This window comes from Cydia pomonella, unplaced genomic scaffold (assembly GCF_033807575.1).
Source record: "Cydia pomonella isolate Wapato2018A unplaced genomic scaffold, ilCydPomo1 PGA_scaffold_199, whole genome shotgun sequence".
NCBI classification, from domain to species: Eukaryota; Metazoa; Arthropoda; class Insecta; order Lepidoptera; family Tortricidae; genus Cydia; species Cydia pomonella.
The window spans coordinates 104,284-117,099 of NW_026907839.1; the positions used below are offsets into that span (position 1 = coordinate 104,284).

At 41.3% G+C, this 12,816-nt stretch overlaps 1 protein-coding gene across 1 annotated transcript in view; it reads right to left on the reverse strand.

Annotated features, from left to right (window-relative positions):
* Positions 1-12,816, reverse strand: part of LOC133533685 (P protein-like) — a 50,634-nt gene that overhangs the window by 13,089 nt on the left and 24,729 nt on the right. Inside the window, exons 7-12 of the mRNA XM_061872711.1 lie at positions 12,022-12,240; positions 11,244-11,447; positions 10,590-10,705; positions 9,053-9,191; positions 4,733-4,868; positions 2,874-3,076 (exon numbers count right to left, since the gene is read on the reverse strand). Of these exons, the coding sequence (XP_061728695.1) occupies positions 2,874-3,076; positions 4,733-4,868; positions 9,053-9,191; positions 10,590-10,705; positions 11,244-11,447; positions 12,022-12,240 (1,017 nt within the window). The remainder of the gene's footprint in view (positions 1-2,873; positions 3,077-4,732; positions 4,869-9,052; positions 9,192-10,589; positions 10,706-11,243; positions 11,448-12,021; positions 12,241-12,816) is intronic.

Here is a 12,816-nt window from a genome sequence, read left to right on the forward strand (position 1 = left end):
TGCGGTGCCCAAACAAATCTCTACTGATGCACTAAACAACACTTTTTCTTCAGTGCGTGTAAACGAGTCATCTGTCATGAAGGAGCTTAAAGCCCTCGACGTCAGTAAGGGCCCCGGTCCTGATGGCATTCCACCGTACTTTATAAAAAAATGTAGCAAATTTTTGACTGCCCCATTGGTGGAAATATTCAACGAGTCATTACGACTGTCCATATTCCCTACTATCTGGAAGGAGGCTAACGTTGTTCCGGTTTTCAAGAAAGGTGATAAGACGAAGGTATCTAACTATAGGCCGATATCTCTTTTATCTATTTTTCCTAAGGTCTTCGAGTGCATAATCTGTAAAAAACTGGCTTGGCATGTTAAAGAAATAATTTCTCCTTTGCAGCACGGTTTCATAAGCTCTAAGTCCACTTCTACAAATTTGCTTTGCTACGTGAACGACGTTGGTACAGCTATTGACTCAGGTCACCAAGTAGACGCCATCTACACCGATTTTAGTAGCGCTTTTGACAAAGTGGATCACAGTATCCTCATGCAGAAGCTTCTCGACCAGTTTAACGTCACAGGCGAGATGTGGAAATGGTTTTACTCGTATTTGTCTAACAGACCGCTAAGAGTAGTGAAAGACGGATACTTTTCAAACACGTACTTGGCAACTTCGGGGGTTCCTCAAGGCTCGCATCTTGGCCCTGTTCTATTTATTTGCTTTATAAACGACTTAGTTTCATCTGTCAAGCATAGCAAATGTCTGTTATACGCTGATGATATGAAGCTTTATAAAGTAGTTACATCAACAACTGACTCTTTGTTATTACAACATGATTTGAATAGCGTAAAGACCTGGTGTCTGGAAAATAATATGACTCTTAATGCTGACAAGTGCCTCTTTATTAAATTTACGCGGAAAAAATTACCTGCTGACTCAAAATATTATCTGAATGACGTTGTGCTTCGGGAAGTTTCCAATATCGAGGATCTTGGCGTATGCTTGGACTCTAAGTTAAACTTTGTAAATCATATTGATTCAGTTATCAATAAAAGTAATAAAATGCTTGGGTTCATAAAGCGTATTGGCAAAAACTTCAAACGCGTTGACACTTATCAAACTCTTTTCAATGCTCTTGTTCGTTCTCGTCTTGAATACTGTTGTCAAGTCTGGAATCCTGGCTACGCAGTGCATATCAATCGACTGGAAAAAGTGCAACGTTCCTTTACTCGATTTTTAGTATTTAAGACGAGGAACGAGGGAGTTCGTAAAAACCTGACATACGAAGAGAGACTTCAACGGTTTAAAATGTCCTCTTTACAACTCAGGCGGTCTTTCCTTGACATGGCTCTGTTACACAAATTGGTAAACGGTAAAATCGCGGAACCTTACTTGTTGGGAGGTTTAAACTTTACAGTACCGAAAGCTAGCACACGGTCTTGTCGTCGCACTATTTTTCGCCCCGGTTCTACCAGGACTAAACTGGGCAAGTCACTTCCGGTCCATAGAATGCAAGTAACTTGGAATAATCTGTCACTTCAACAAAACTTCGAAATAGACATATTTAGTGATTCTATTCAAAATTTAAAGCGCAGAATGTTTAAAAAAACTTAATATGCTTGTAATATTATATTAGTACTATTAGTAGTAGTTAGTATTTTCCTATGCATGTTTCAATATCACTTAATCTATTAATGTATAGTTGTAGTTAATAATGTAGTGTAAAAAGCCTCGAACTGTTTGAGTGTTGTTGCACACCTGTTATTGGTGCATAGATATTATACGTGGCCACTATACTTGTTACTTTGCTAGCTTTGTTTATGTACTGTTGGTGTGTCTTATAAAAAAAAATAAAAAAAAATAAAAAAAATAAATAAAAGGCTTGTGATGAGGGTACTTAGACAACGATATATATAATTTATAAATACTTAAATACATAGAAAACATCCATGACTCAGGAACAAATATCCATGCTCATCACACGAATAAATGCCCTTACCAGGATTTGAACCCGGGACCATCAGCTTCGTAGGCAGGGTCACTACCCACTAGGCCAAACCGGTCGTCAAATATCGTGATATTTTCTCAGAAATTTTAATCTTATGACATTTCTCGTAGGTACTTCAATATTTCGTCATTGCAACAGCAAAAGTCGGTGTAGTGCAGAGTTATAAGCCTTTTCCGACTTTTTAGTGTTTTACAAGCTTTTATTTAACTTGCAATGTAAGACTGTAAGTACCTATAAAATTAAAATGAAATTAAATATATCTTTATTTCAGACCCAGAAGTCCATATATAGTCCATATATGGTACCTTTACTTGTAAGTTAAATTTTACCCACTTCCCGGTTTCTGTGAAGTTGAATATTTGCATACATATATAAGTTGGGTGACAATGCAATTGTACCATTGAGCTGATCTGATGATGGAGACAGGAGGTGGCCATGGGAACTCTGTGAGAAAACAACGTAGCCTAATTGTATTTGGGTTTGTAAGTATTGTCTTGGCAAGTATTAGATGCCTGTTGAAAGTAAAGTACAGTCCAGCGAAGCTTGTATCAGAAATGAAATATTTGACAAAAGTAAGTATACTATAAAACACAGGGAGAATATAGTTTACGCGGAAAAAAACGTTAAGGTTAGTAGTAAAATAAATCCAAGAAAAATAGACTTCAATAATATATAGAAGATTTGAGGAGGATTGTCTCTGATTGACTAAATGGTCGAATGGAGAATTAAAATATGACAAGTTAGCTTTGTATAGACACTATCAGATATATCAGAGCGGCCAAGATGTTCACCGTTATTTGAACACGCCTATAAGGCGTTAGAGTGCCTGATCAGATATATTTGAGGATTTTGTGCGATAAAGTTTGAATAGCAAACCTTTTGCTTTAACTCCCGCAGCGTGCTCTGGAACTCATCCCTCGGACACGCGCGCTTGCTGGTCTCCTTCACCATGCAGCTGAGCTTCGCGCGCAGCTTCTCGATCTTCCTGTCCAGGCGCGCGCGCACCACATGCGCATTGCCGCTCAGTTGCGGGAGGGAGTCGGCTGCGCGCCGCCATATTGAAATCTGGTGACGGAGATCTGGAGAAAATTGTTATTACTGGAGAAAAACGTCCCAGAAAATGCCACAATGCACGACATGCTAATGCCCAATAATTGAAACACAGCTGATACCTTAATTGCAAATGACGTAGGTAATATATAACATGTAGAGGGACAGTGGCGAGGACTCAAACGCCTACATTAGGTACAATTTGTTCAGCGACAGTTTAATCTAGTAGAGAAGATAGATAAAGAAGACTGTATGGGACAGAAGTGGGTGTAGTTCTGGAAGTTGATAGGGGGAGACATATATAAACGATTTGGACAAATTGGAAAATATTGCCCTACTTTTAAACAGACGAGTATACAATTTATTTATTTATTTTTTATTAGGAAAAGATAAGCATTTGACCATAATCTCACCTGATGGTAAGTGCCGATGCAGTCTAGGATGGAACATGCTGTTAGATGTGTACCTACTATTTAAATAGTGTTATGTTTTATCTCTTTAAATTAAAGAACGTAAAACCACCCAAATATATTTGTGTGAAAATCCGGCCCTGTTTTTTACCTGCTCCTCGAGAAACATAACATTGCTTCCTTGGCGCTAGCTAGCCGTGCGCTCGCATTACCAGTGTAAGCGAGGTCTTCGAATACGTATCTTTGTTTCGGATCGCAGTGTCACAAGTTAAGCTGGTTTGAGAGCGTTTAGTCGCCTACCTTAGACGCACCAATAGAGATCAGACAGCCATTCTGTTATAATTCTGTATTAGTTCATAATGAATCTTATTCCGTGCTCAATAGAGTAGTAATTCAATAAACACTACCTATGCGGCTTGACCATTTTTTCATAGTGGCACGCGCCTTTGCGGTTTTTAAACAATAGATAAGACGATAATCCGTAGAAGCTCACGGAGAAAAATAGAAACTATACCTAAAAGATGTCTATTCACTCTCGATTTAAAAAGATTATTATTATGGATTATTCACAAGCGAAAAAAACTGGTCACATCGTGTTTCAATTTAAACTAAAAGAATGGAAAGAGGTGTACAAGGGTCGCATCAAGTGGAAATGATTAGAAAATCTATGCCTACCTCTCCGTGAAGCAGATGTGATAATATCAAAGAGAATTTGAAATAGAGGTGGATTGTGAAAGAAAACTTTGTAGCCACAGTAAAACTGCCATCTTTAGAATGAAACTTATAGAATGCAATTTGACTTTGATCTTCATTATTTCACTGATATGTGTGTTAAATTTGTTAAATATCAAAAAGTGGCGCCATCTAATAAATCAATGGCCAAAGGTATAGTAGCGGCATCGTTTCGAGCGATTTACTAGTCCGGCAAGATGGCGATACTTTAGGAAGAAAGCTATTTTTTAGAATGAGATAATGATATTCATCTCTCATTCTATAGTATAGCTGTATCTCTACTTACGTCAGTAAGTGTATCTTAGGCCTTAGGATAATTTTCTTATTCAATCGTTTCTCACGATATTCATAACATCCAGGTTCCTAAAAACCCAATGAACTTAAATATGCTGGAAGAGATCGCTTTTTAGCGATAAGTCCGCCTGTTGTTACCTACTCACTTATGTCCTTTTTTTTTGTTTGTAACATTTATTTTTCTTTGTAGTGCACGATAAAGTATTTTATTATTATTATTATGCCAAACCATGCCATGCCAAAAGTTACCTTGTATCTCCCTAGGCACGTTGAGCCTAAGCTTGCTGGTGTCTCTGAACATGAACCGGACCTGTAGTGAGGTTTGCACGGCCACTAGGAGGATACCGAGTGCCATATGGGCCGTGAAGTTGGTGAAGTTTATGCCCTGAAATAAAGATATAGAAGTGGTATTCAAAATTCGTTAGGGTTTCTTTATCTCCAAATGCAGAGATGAGGAAATTTTCATCGTGCACAGCGAACACCTATCGTTAGAACTTATATATCTTGCGATTTACTTACTCAAAACACAAAATTTTTGCACAGTGACTCAAAATTAAACTTGGCCTCCGACTCAACACAAGACAACGCCACTTTTCTCGGTCCTGCGCTAATTCTTGCCAACTGAAGCGACATGGTGGTCCACCATGTTGCTTCAGCGATACCTGGGGTGTCCGACAGGACCTCCTGCTCGGTGATCATCAACCATTCTCTCAAGATAGGCTAGCCAATAGAGTCTGTGAGCTTATGCCTCCCCTATGACGTTAGGTTTGGCCACTAGGTCTTCAATTTCGCGATTTATTTATAGGGAGCGTGCATGAACTGTAGGAGGCACAGGAGCCGTCAGATTTTTAGCGCGAGGCGTAAATGTGATGTTTTTTGTTCCGATGTAGCCCACAAGATGGCAGAACCTACTTGCACAAGAAAACACGTGACGTGTAAATGAGCATGTTTATGGTTCCGATTCAGGCCACAACATGGCAGACCCTCCAACGCGCACGGTCCCTATAACTTATTTATTTTTGCGCGTTCAGTTTGATTTTTCGACTTTTGGCTATCATTTTACCTGTACTATGCTATACCTATAGGGCTAAGATGGTCGGCTCTTTATCATTTGTTACGTTCTAACAAGTATGTAAAATACGAAAGTGACACATGACGTGACAGGTGATAAAGATGCGGCCATGATACTGCTGCTATGCTACAAATAGGGGTTAAGGTTATAAACTTACAGCTTCTATGACGTGCTTGTTGGAAGCCACTATGACACATGGTGGGTCTCCCACGGGGGTCGCAGTACCACCAATGTTGCTGTATATGGCCATAAGCATCAGTATTGGGACTGGGTCCAGGCCCATCACTTCACATAATCTATAAAAAACAAATAATATATAATCATGAATGTGCCTGCTCTTCTTGAGCCGACTGGCATTATCAGGGATGATGGCAAGAGGCCTGATGGGGTGTCCTTAGTTCCTTGGGATGGATGTTAGTGTAGGATGCTACCTGCGTAGACCAATGGCACCGTCCCGCCTCCAATGGACTAATGAAAAGCGAGTGCAGCGGCGGAAAGCGCCGAAATTTTATTCAGAGTGAAGTATAAGTGTAAGACGACCGGTTTGACCTAGTGGATAGTGACCCTGCCTACGAAGCTGATGGTCCCGGGTTCAAATCCTGATAAGGGCATTTATTCGTGTGATGAGCATGGATATTTGTTCCTGAGTCATTGGTGTTTTCTATGTATTTAAGTATTTATAAATATTTATATATTATATATATCGTTGTCTAAGTACCCTTAACACAAGCCTTATTGAGCTTACTGTGGGACTTAGTCAATTTGTGTAATAATGTTCTATAATATTTATTTATTATTATCTCCTTTATTTATTTCTTTTATTATTATTCTAAATAAAGAAAATAAAATAAATTATTATGTCTGTCTTTTACAAATTCTCGAGACCATGGGGTCCCGGACATTTGGAAGACGTGCGTGGGGCCGAAGCCAACACGTAGTCTTATTACAAGGGGTTGTAATAAGACAATTTACTCTAAATGTAACGTGACACCAATCGACGATTATCCCTGTTCACACTGTAGCAGTGCACCCAAGGACAAGCCCCGGTTAGTGTAGGACTATTGTAAAAAAAAGGGTACCAAAATAAACCGGGCTATTGGGTTGAGTTGCAAGTGATCTGGTAACCGGGACTATGGAGAATACTATGACACCTGCCCTGATCATATGTTTTTAAAAACACGACAAAATGGGCAGGTGGTGACTTGCCAACTCACAATATGGGTCCCCGAAAACGGCCGCTCGCACGGAGCGACAAGGGGACAACATTGCGTGAGCGACTCAGGGTGTGGAGAGGTGTGCGCCGCTTTCTACCCAGTGGTTGTAAGCAGCCACTGTGCCAACTCGCATCTTATGCAAATTTCACTTACACCATGCGAGCATATAGCTCTGACACCCCACTCTGGACGGCCGGTAAAGGCAAGCCAGAGGTGAGAGTCCTGCGGCCCCTGCTCAGTGTTCACTCCAGCCGGCCAATCAAGGCAAGCCGGAGAGAAGGGCCTGACCGACTCTCGGGGGTATGGGACCCAAGGGACGTCACTTCCCATTCAGCTCACCACAAGCTGCCCTGGGGGCTGTTGTGGTTTATTATTATTATTATTAAGTAGTAAGGGTCCTTAAACATGTTTTGAAGCTGTCATGTAATGTAGATGTAACATATAGATCTTATGTGTAGTGATACCGGGCAGCCATCTTACCTAATAGTAACCGGAGACATCAGCAGAACTGTAGTCACGTTGTCGAGAAACGTGGATACCACTGCGGTGATACCACACAGTAGGTATATCAACGGCCAGAGATTACCTTTTGTCACCTGAAATCAATATAAACAATGAATCTTTGCTGCCAACACAAACAATTTGTCATAACTTGTCATCCAGCAGTAAGGATGGAAGCCAGTGATATTGAGAAGTAATGACAGCAAGGAAATCAAACACGCCAGTCTCAGCCATGATGGCGATCAGCAGCATCATGATAATCAGCAGTAATAACGTTTCAATGTCCAGCTAAGTGTCGATTTCTTGAACTGTTAGCCGCTAGCCCACCATAATTAGGGCAGCTAAGGGGATAGTTGATACTAGAACTGCTGCTGCTACTTGCTCACTTACTCCGTTGGCTCAGTGAACCAAAATTACACTTGTCCTCCGATGCAAGACAGCGCCACTTTTCTCTGTTCTGTGGTACTTCTCGCCTATTGTTGACTCGGACTTTGCGCAGATCCTGCACCATGTCGCTCCAGCGATACCTGGGTCCGACAGGACGTCCTATTAAGCGGCCCAGGTACGCTCTTTTTACATAGATATCTTCATCTCAAGGTTGCTTAACCAACTTGTTCTAAAATGCATACTTACTTCGAAAGTAAAAACAGCAAGAAAGTCAAACACGCCTGTCTCAGCCATGATGGCGACCAGCAGCATCATGCTAAACAGCAGCAGTAGCGTTTCAATGTCCAGCCACGAGACTATCTCCGGAACGGTTGGCCGCTCGCCCACCACTGCTAGGGCAGCCAGCGACATGGTTGATACTAGCACTGCTGCCATCGTGCGGTTTATTATCTGAAAGAGACAGAGCTGAATTAGCCAAAGTCAATTAAGCAGTTTCTTAGAGTAAAATGTCTAGGGGACCATCAAAATCTCAGGAATAATTCGAATTTAATAGATGACCGTGGAGAGAGAACATCATGGTCTGGAAAATAGAGCATCAGAATTATTTAATCCAGCACTGGAAAGAGGCTGCAGTAAAGGTATCTTTGTATGTAAACAGATTTAAAGTACAATTTTTTTTTAGATAAGTATGTATTTTTTATTTACCTTACACGGGTTTTTTTATTTGTTTACATATATATCAATAGCGTTCAGTTGAATGAAATTTTTAATGTTTTACAGTTAGTATTTCCCTCACGTTGGTGGGGTGAAAAATTTCTTCAGCGATACCTGGGGTGTCCGACAGGACCTCCTGCTCGGTGATCATCAACCATTCTCTCAAGATAGGCTAGCCAATAGAGTCTGTGAGCTTATGCCTCCCCTATGACGTTAGGTTTGGCCACTAGGTCTTCAATTTCGCGATTTATTTATAGGGAGCGTGCATGAACTGTAGGAGGCACAGGAGCCGTCAGATTTTTAGCGCGAGGCGTAAATGTGATGTTTTTTGTTCCGATGTAGCCCACAAGATGGCAGAACCTACTTGCACAAGAAAACACGTGACGTGTAAATGAGCATGTTTATGGTTCCGATTCAGGCCACAACATGGCAGACCCTCCAACGCGCACGGTCCCTATAACTTATTTATTTTTGCGCGTTCAGTTTGATTTTTCGACTTTTGGCTATCATTTTACCTGTACTATGCTATACCTATAGGGCTAAGATGGTCGGCTCTTTATCATTTGTTACGTTCTAACAAGTATGTAAAATACGAAAGTGACACATGACGTGACAGGTGATAAAGATGCGGCCATGATACTGCTGCTATGCTACAAATAGGGGTTAAGGTTATAAACTTACAGCTTCTATGACGTGCTTGTTGGAAGCCACTATGACACATGGTGGGTCTCCCACGGGGGTCGCAGTACCACCAATGTTGCTGTATATGGCCATAAGCATCAGTATTGGGACTGGGTCCAGGCCCATCACTTCACATAATCTATAAAAAACAAATAATATATAATCATGAATGTGCCTGCTCTTCTTGAGCCGACTGGCATTATCAGGGATGATGGCAAGAGGCCTGATGGGGTGTCCTTAGTTCCTTGGGATGGATGTTAGTGTAGGATGCTACCTGCGTAGACCAATGGCACCGTCCCGCCTCCAATGGACTAATGAAAAGCGAGTGCAGCGGCGGAAAGCGCCGAAATTTTATTCAGAGTGAAGTATAAGTGTAAGACGACCGGTTTGACCTAGTGGATAGTGACCCTGCCTACGAAGCTGATGGTCCCGGGTTCAAATCCTGATAAGGGCATTTATTCGTGTGATGAGCATGGATATTTGTTCCTGAGTCATTGGTGTTTTCTATGTATTTAAGTATTTATAAATATTTATATATTATATATATCGTTGTCTAAGTACCCTTAACACAAGCCTTATTGAGCTTACTGTGGGACTTAGTCAATTTGTGTAATAATGTTCTATAATATTTATTTATTATTATCTCCTTTATTTATTTCTTTTATTATTATTCTAAATAAAGAAAATAAAATAAATTATTATGTCTGTCTTTTACAAATTCTCGAGACCATGGGGTCCCGGACATTTGGAAGACGTGCGTGGGGCCGAAGCCAACACGTAGTCTTATTACAAGGGGTTGTAATAAGACAATTTACTCTAAATGTAACGTGACACCAATCGACGATTATCCCTGTTCACACTGTAGCAGTGCACCCAAGGACAAGCCCCGGTTAGTGTAGGACTATTGTAAAAAAAAGGGTACCAAAATAAACCGGGCTATTGGGTTGAGTTGCAAGTGATCTGGTAACCGGGACTATGGAGAATACTATGACACCTGCCCTGATCATATGTTTTTAAAAACACGACAAAATGGGCAGGTGGTGACTTGCCAACTCACAATATGGGTCCCCGAAAACGGCCGCTCGCACGGAGCGACAAGGGGACAACATTGCGTGAGCGACTCAGGGTGTGGAGAGGTGTGCGCCGCTTTCTACCCAGTGGTTGTAAGCAGCCACTGTGCCAACTCGCATCTTATGCAAATTTCACTTACACCATGCGAGCATATAGCTCTGACACCCCACTCTGGACGGCCGGTAAAGGCAAGCCAGAGGTGAGAGTCCTGCGGCCCCTGCTCAGTGTTCACTCCAGCCGGCCAATCAAGGCAAGCCGGAGAGAAGGGCCTGACCGACTCTCGGGGGTATGGGACCCAAGGGACGTCACTTCCCATTCAGCTCACCACAAGCTGCCCTGGGGGCTGTTGTGGTTTATTATTATTATTATTAAGTAGTAAGGGTCCTTAAACATGTTTTGAAGCTGTCATGTAATGTAGATGTAACATATAGATCTTATGTGTAGTGATACCGGGCAGCCATCTTACCTAATAGTAACCGGAGACATCAGCAGAACTGTAGTCACGTTGTCGAGAAACGTGGATACCACTGCGGTGATACCACACAGTAGGTATATCAACGGCCAGAGATTACCTTTTGTCACCTGAAATCAATATAAACAATGAATCTTTGCTGCCAACACAAACAATTTGTCATAACTTGTCATCCAGCAGTAAGGATGGAAGCCAGTGATATTGAGAAGTAATGACAGCAAGGAAATCAAACACGCCAGTCTCAGCCATGATGGCGATCAGCAGCATCATGATAATCAGCAGTAATAACGTTTCAATGTCCAGCTAAGTGTCGATTTCTTGAACTGTTAGCCGCTAGCCCACCATAATTAGGGCAGCTAAGGGGATAGTTGATACTAGAACTGCTGCTGCTACTTGCTCACTTACTCCGTTGGCTCAGTGAACCAAAATTACACTTGTCCTCCGATGCAAGACAGCGCCACTTTTCTCTGTTCTGTGGTACTTCTCGCCTATTGTTGACTCGGACTTTGCGCAGATCCTGCACCATGTCGCTCCAGCGATACCTGGGTCCGACAGGACGTCCTATTAAGCGGCCCAGGTACGCTCTTTTTACATAGATATCTTCATCTCAAGGTTGCTTAACCAACTTGTTCTAAAATGCATACTTACTTCGAAAGTAAAAACAGCAAGAAAGTCAAACACGCCTGTCTCAGCCATGATGGCGACCAGCAGCATCATGCTAAACAGCAGCAGTAGCGTTTCAATGTCCAGCCACGAGACTATCTCCGGAACGGTTGGCCGCTCGCCCACCACTGCTAGGGCAGCCAGCGACATGGTTGATACTAGCACTGCTGCCATCGTGCGGTTTATTATCTGAAAGAGACAGAGCTGAATTAGCCAAAGTCAATTAAGCAGTTTCTTAGAGTAAAATGTCTAGGGGACCATCAAAATCTCAGGAATAATTCGAATTTAATAGATGACCGTGGAGAGAGAACATCATGGTCTGGAAAATAGAGCATCAGAATTATTTAATCCAGCACTGGAAAGAGGCTGCAGTAAAGGTATCTTTGTATGTAAACAGATTTAAAGTACAATTTTTTTTTAGATAAGTATGTATTTTTTATTTACCTTACACGGGTTTTTTTATTTGTTTACATATATATCAATAGCGTTCAGTTGAATGAAATTTTTAATGTTTTACAGTTAGTATTTCCCTCACGTTGGTGGGGTGAAAAATTTCTTGATTCACTCGGGAGCAAAGTTTATCTAACTTCCGTACCTTCGCAACGCTGGTTCGATTTTGGGACCTTTCGCTATCTCGGGTATCAATATTAGCACGAAGGTTAAACAAAAACTTCACACTCTTGTAAAACTAATAAGTAACTATTATTTTATTCTTTTTTAGGCTTTCATTCACGCTAGTTTTGTATATTACCATTAAACGCACCTCAAAAATAATCAATATATATAAGCCGAGCAGCAACACCAACGCATAGATCACGCCAGTAGTGTCATCTACCGGATTTTCTGTATAACTGTACGTAAACGCAACGGCAGCGCGCGCGTCGGTGCGCACACGCAGCGCGCACTGCGAACAGTTGAAGTGGAGGGTCCGCGATCGATGGTGGGTGGAGTTGTGTAGGGGGATGGACCATGTTTCTGAGGCCTGTGAATAATACATATTTCAGATTTACCGTAATTTTCTGCTGGTAATTTGGCTTGCTAAACTGAAATAAACAATTTTTGATCGTAGGAGTTTGAGAAAAATCGTGAACCGAGTTTGACAGTTACAAAAGATGGTTCTGTATGAAGCCATGTTTTGCGGAAACTGGACTACTACATTTGAAAACAAGTGTTAAGGTATGTCACATACAAAGCTGCATATTACAACCCATCAGGGGCGGCGGCTCCATACAACTTGATTCCCACCGGCTTGCCTAAAATTTATTGCTACATAAACCAAACTTATAAATCATCATTAAAATTAAAAATACATATATCCATAATGAAAACACTACGTAATATATTACCTTGGAATTGTTAACACGATTTAGATAAAGCTTCACTATTTATTACATTTCAACTAATCATAGCGAGAAGCTCAGCTTGACTATTAATTCATACGCCACTACACAGATACGAAAACTCACGCACACGCTCATAAAATTTGCTATAGAGAGTCCGCGCGAATCAGCTTCAAAGCAACTCGGTCTTGTATCGAGTTATTCATTGGAATAAAAAC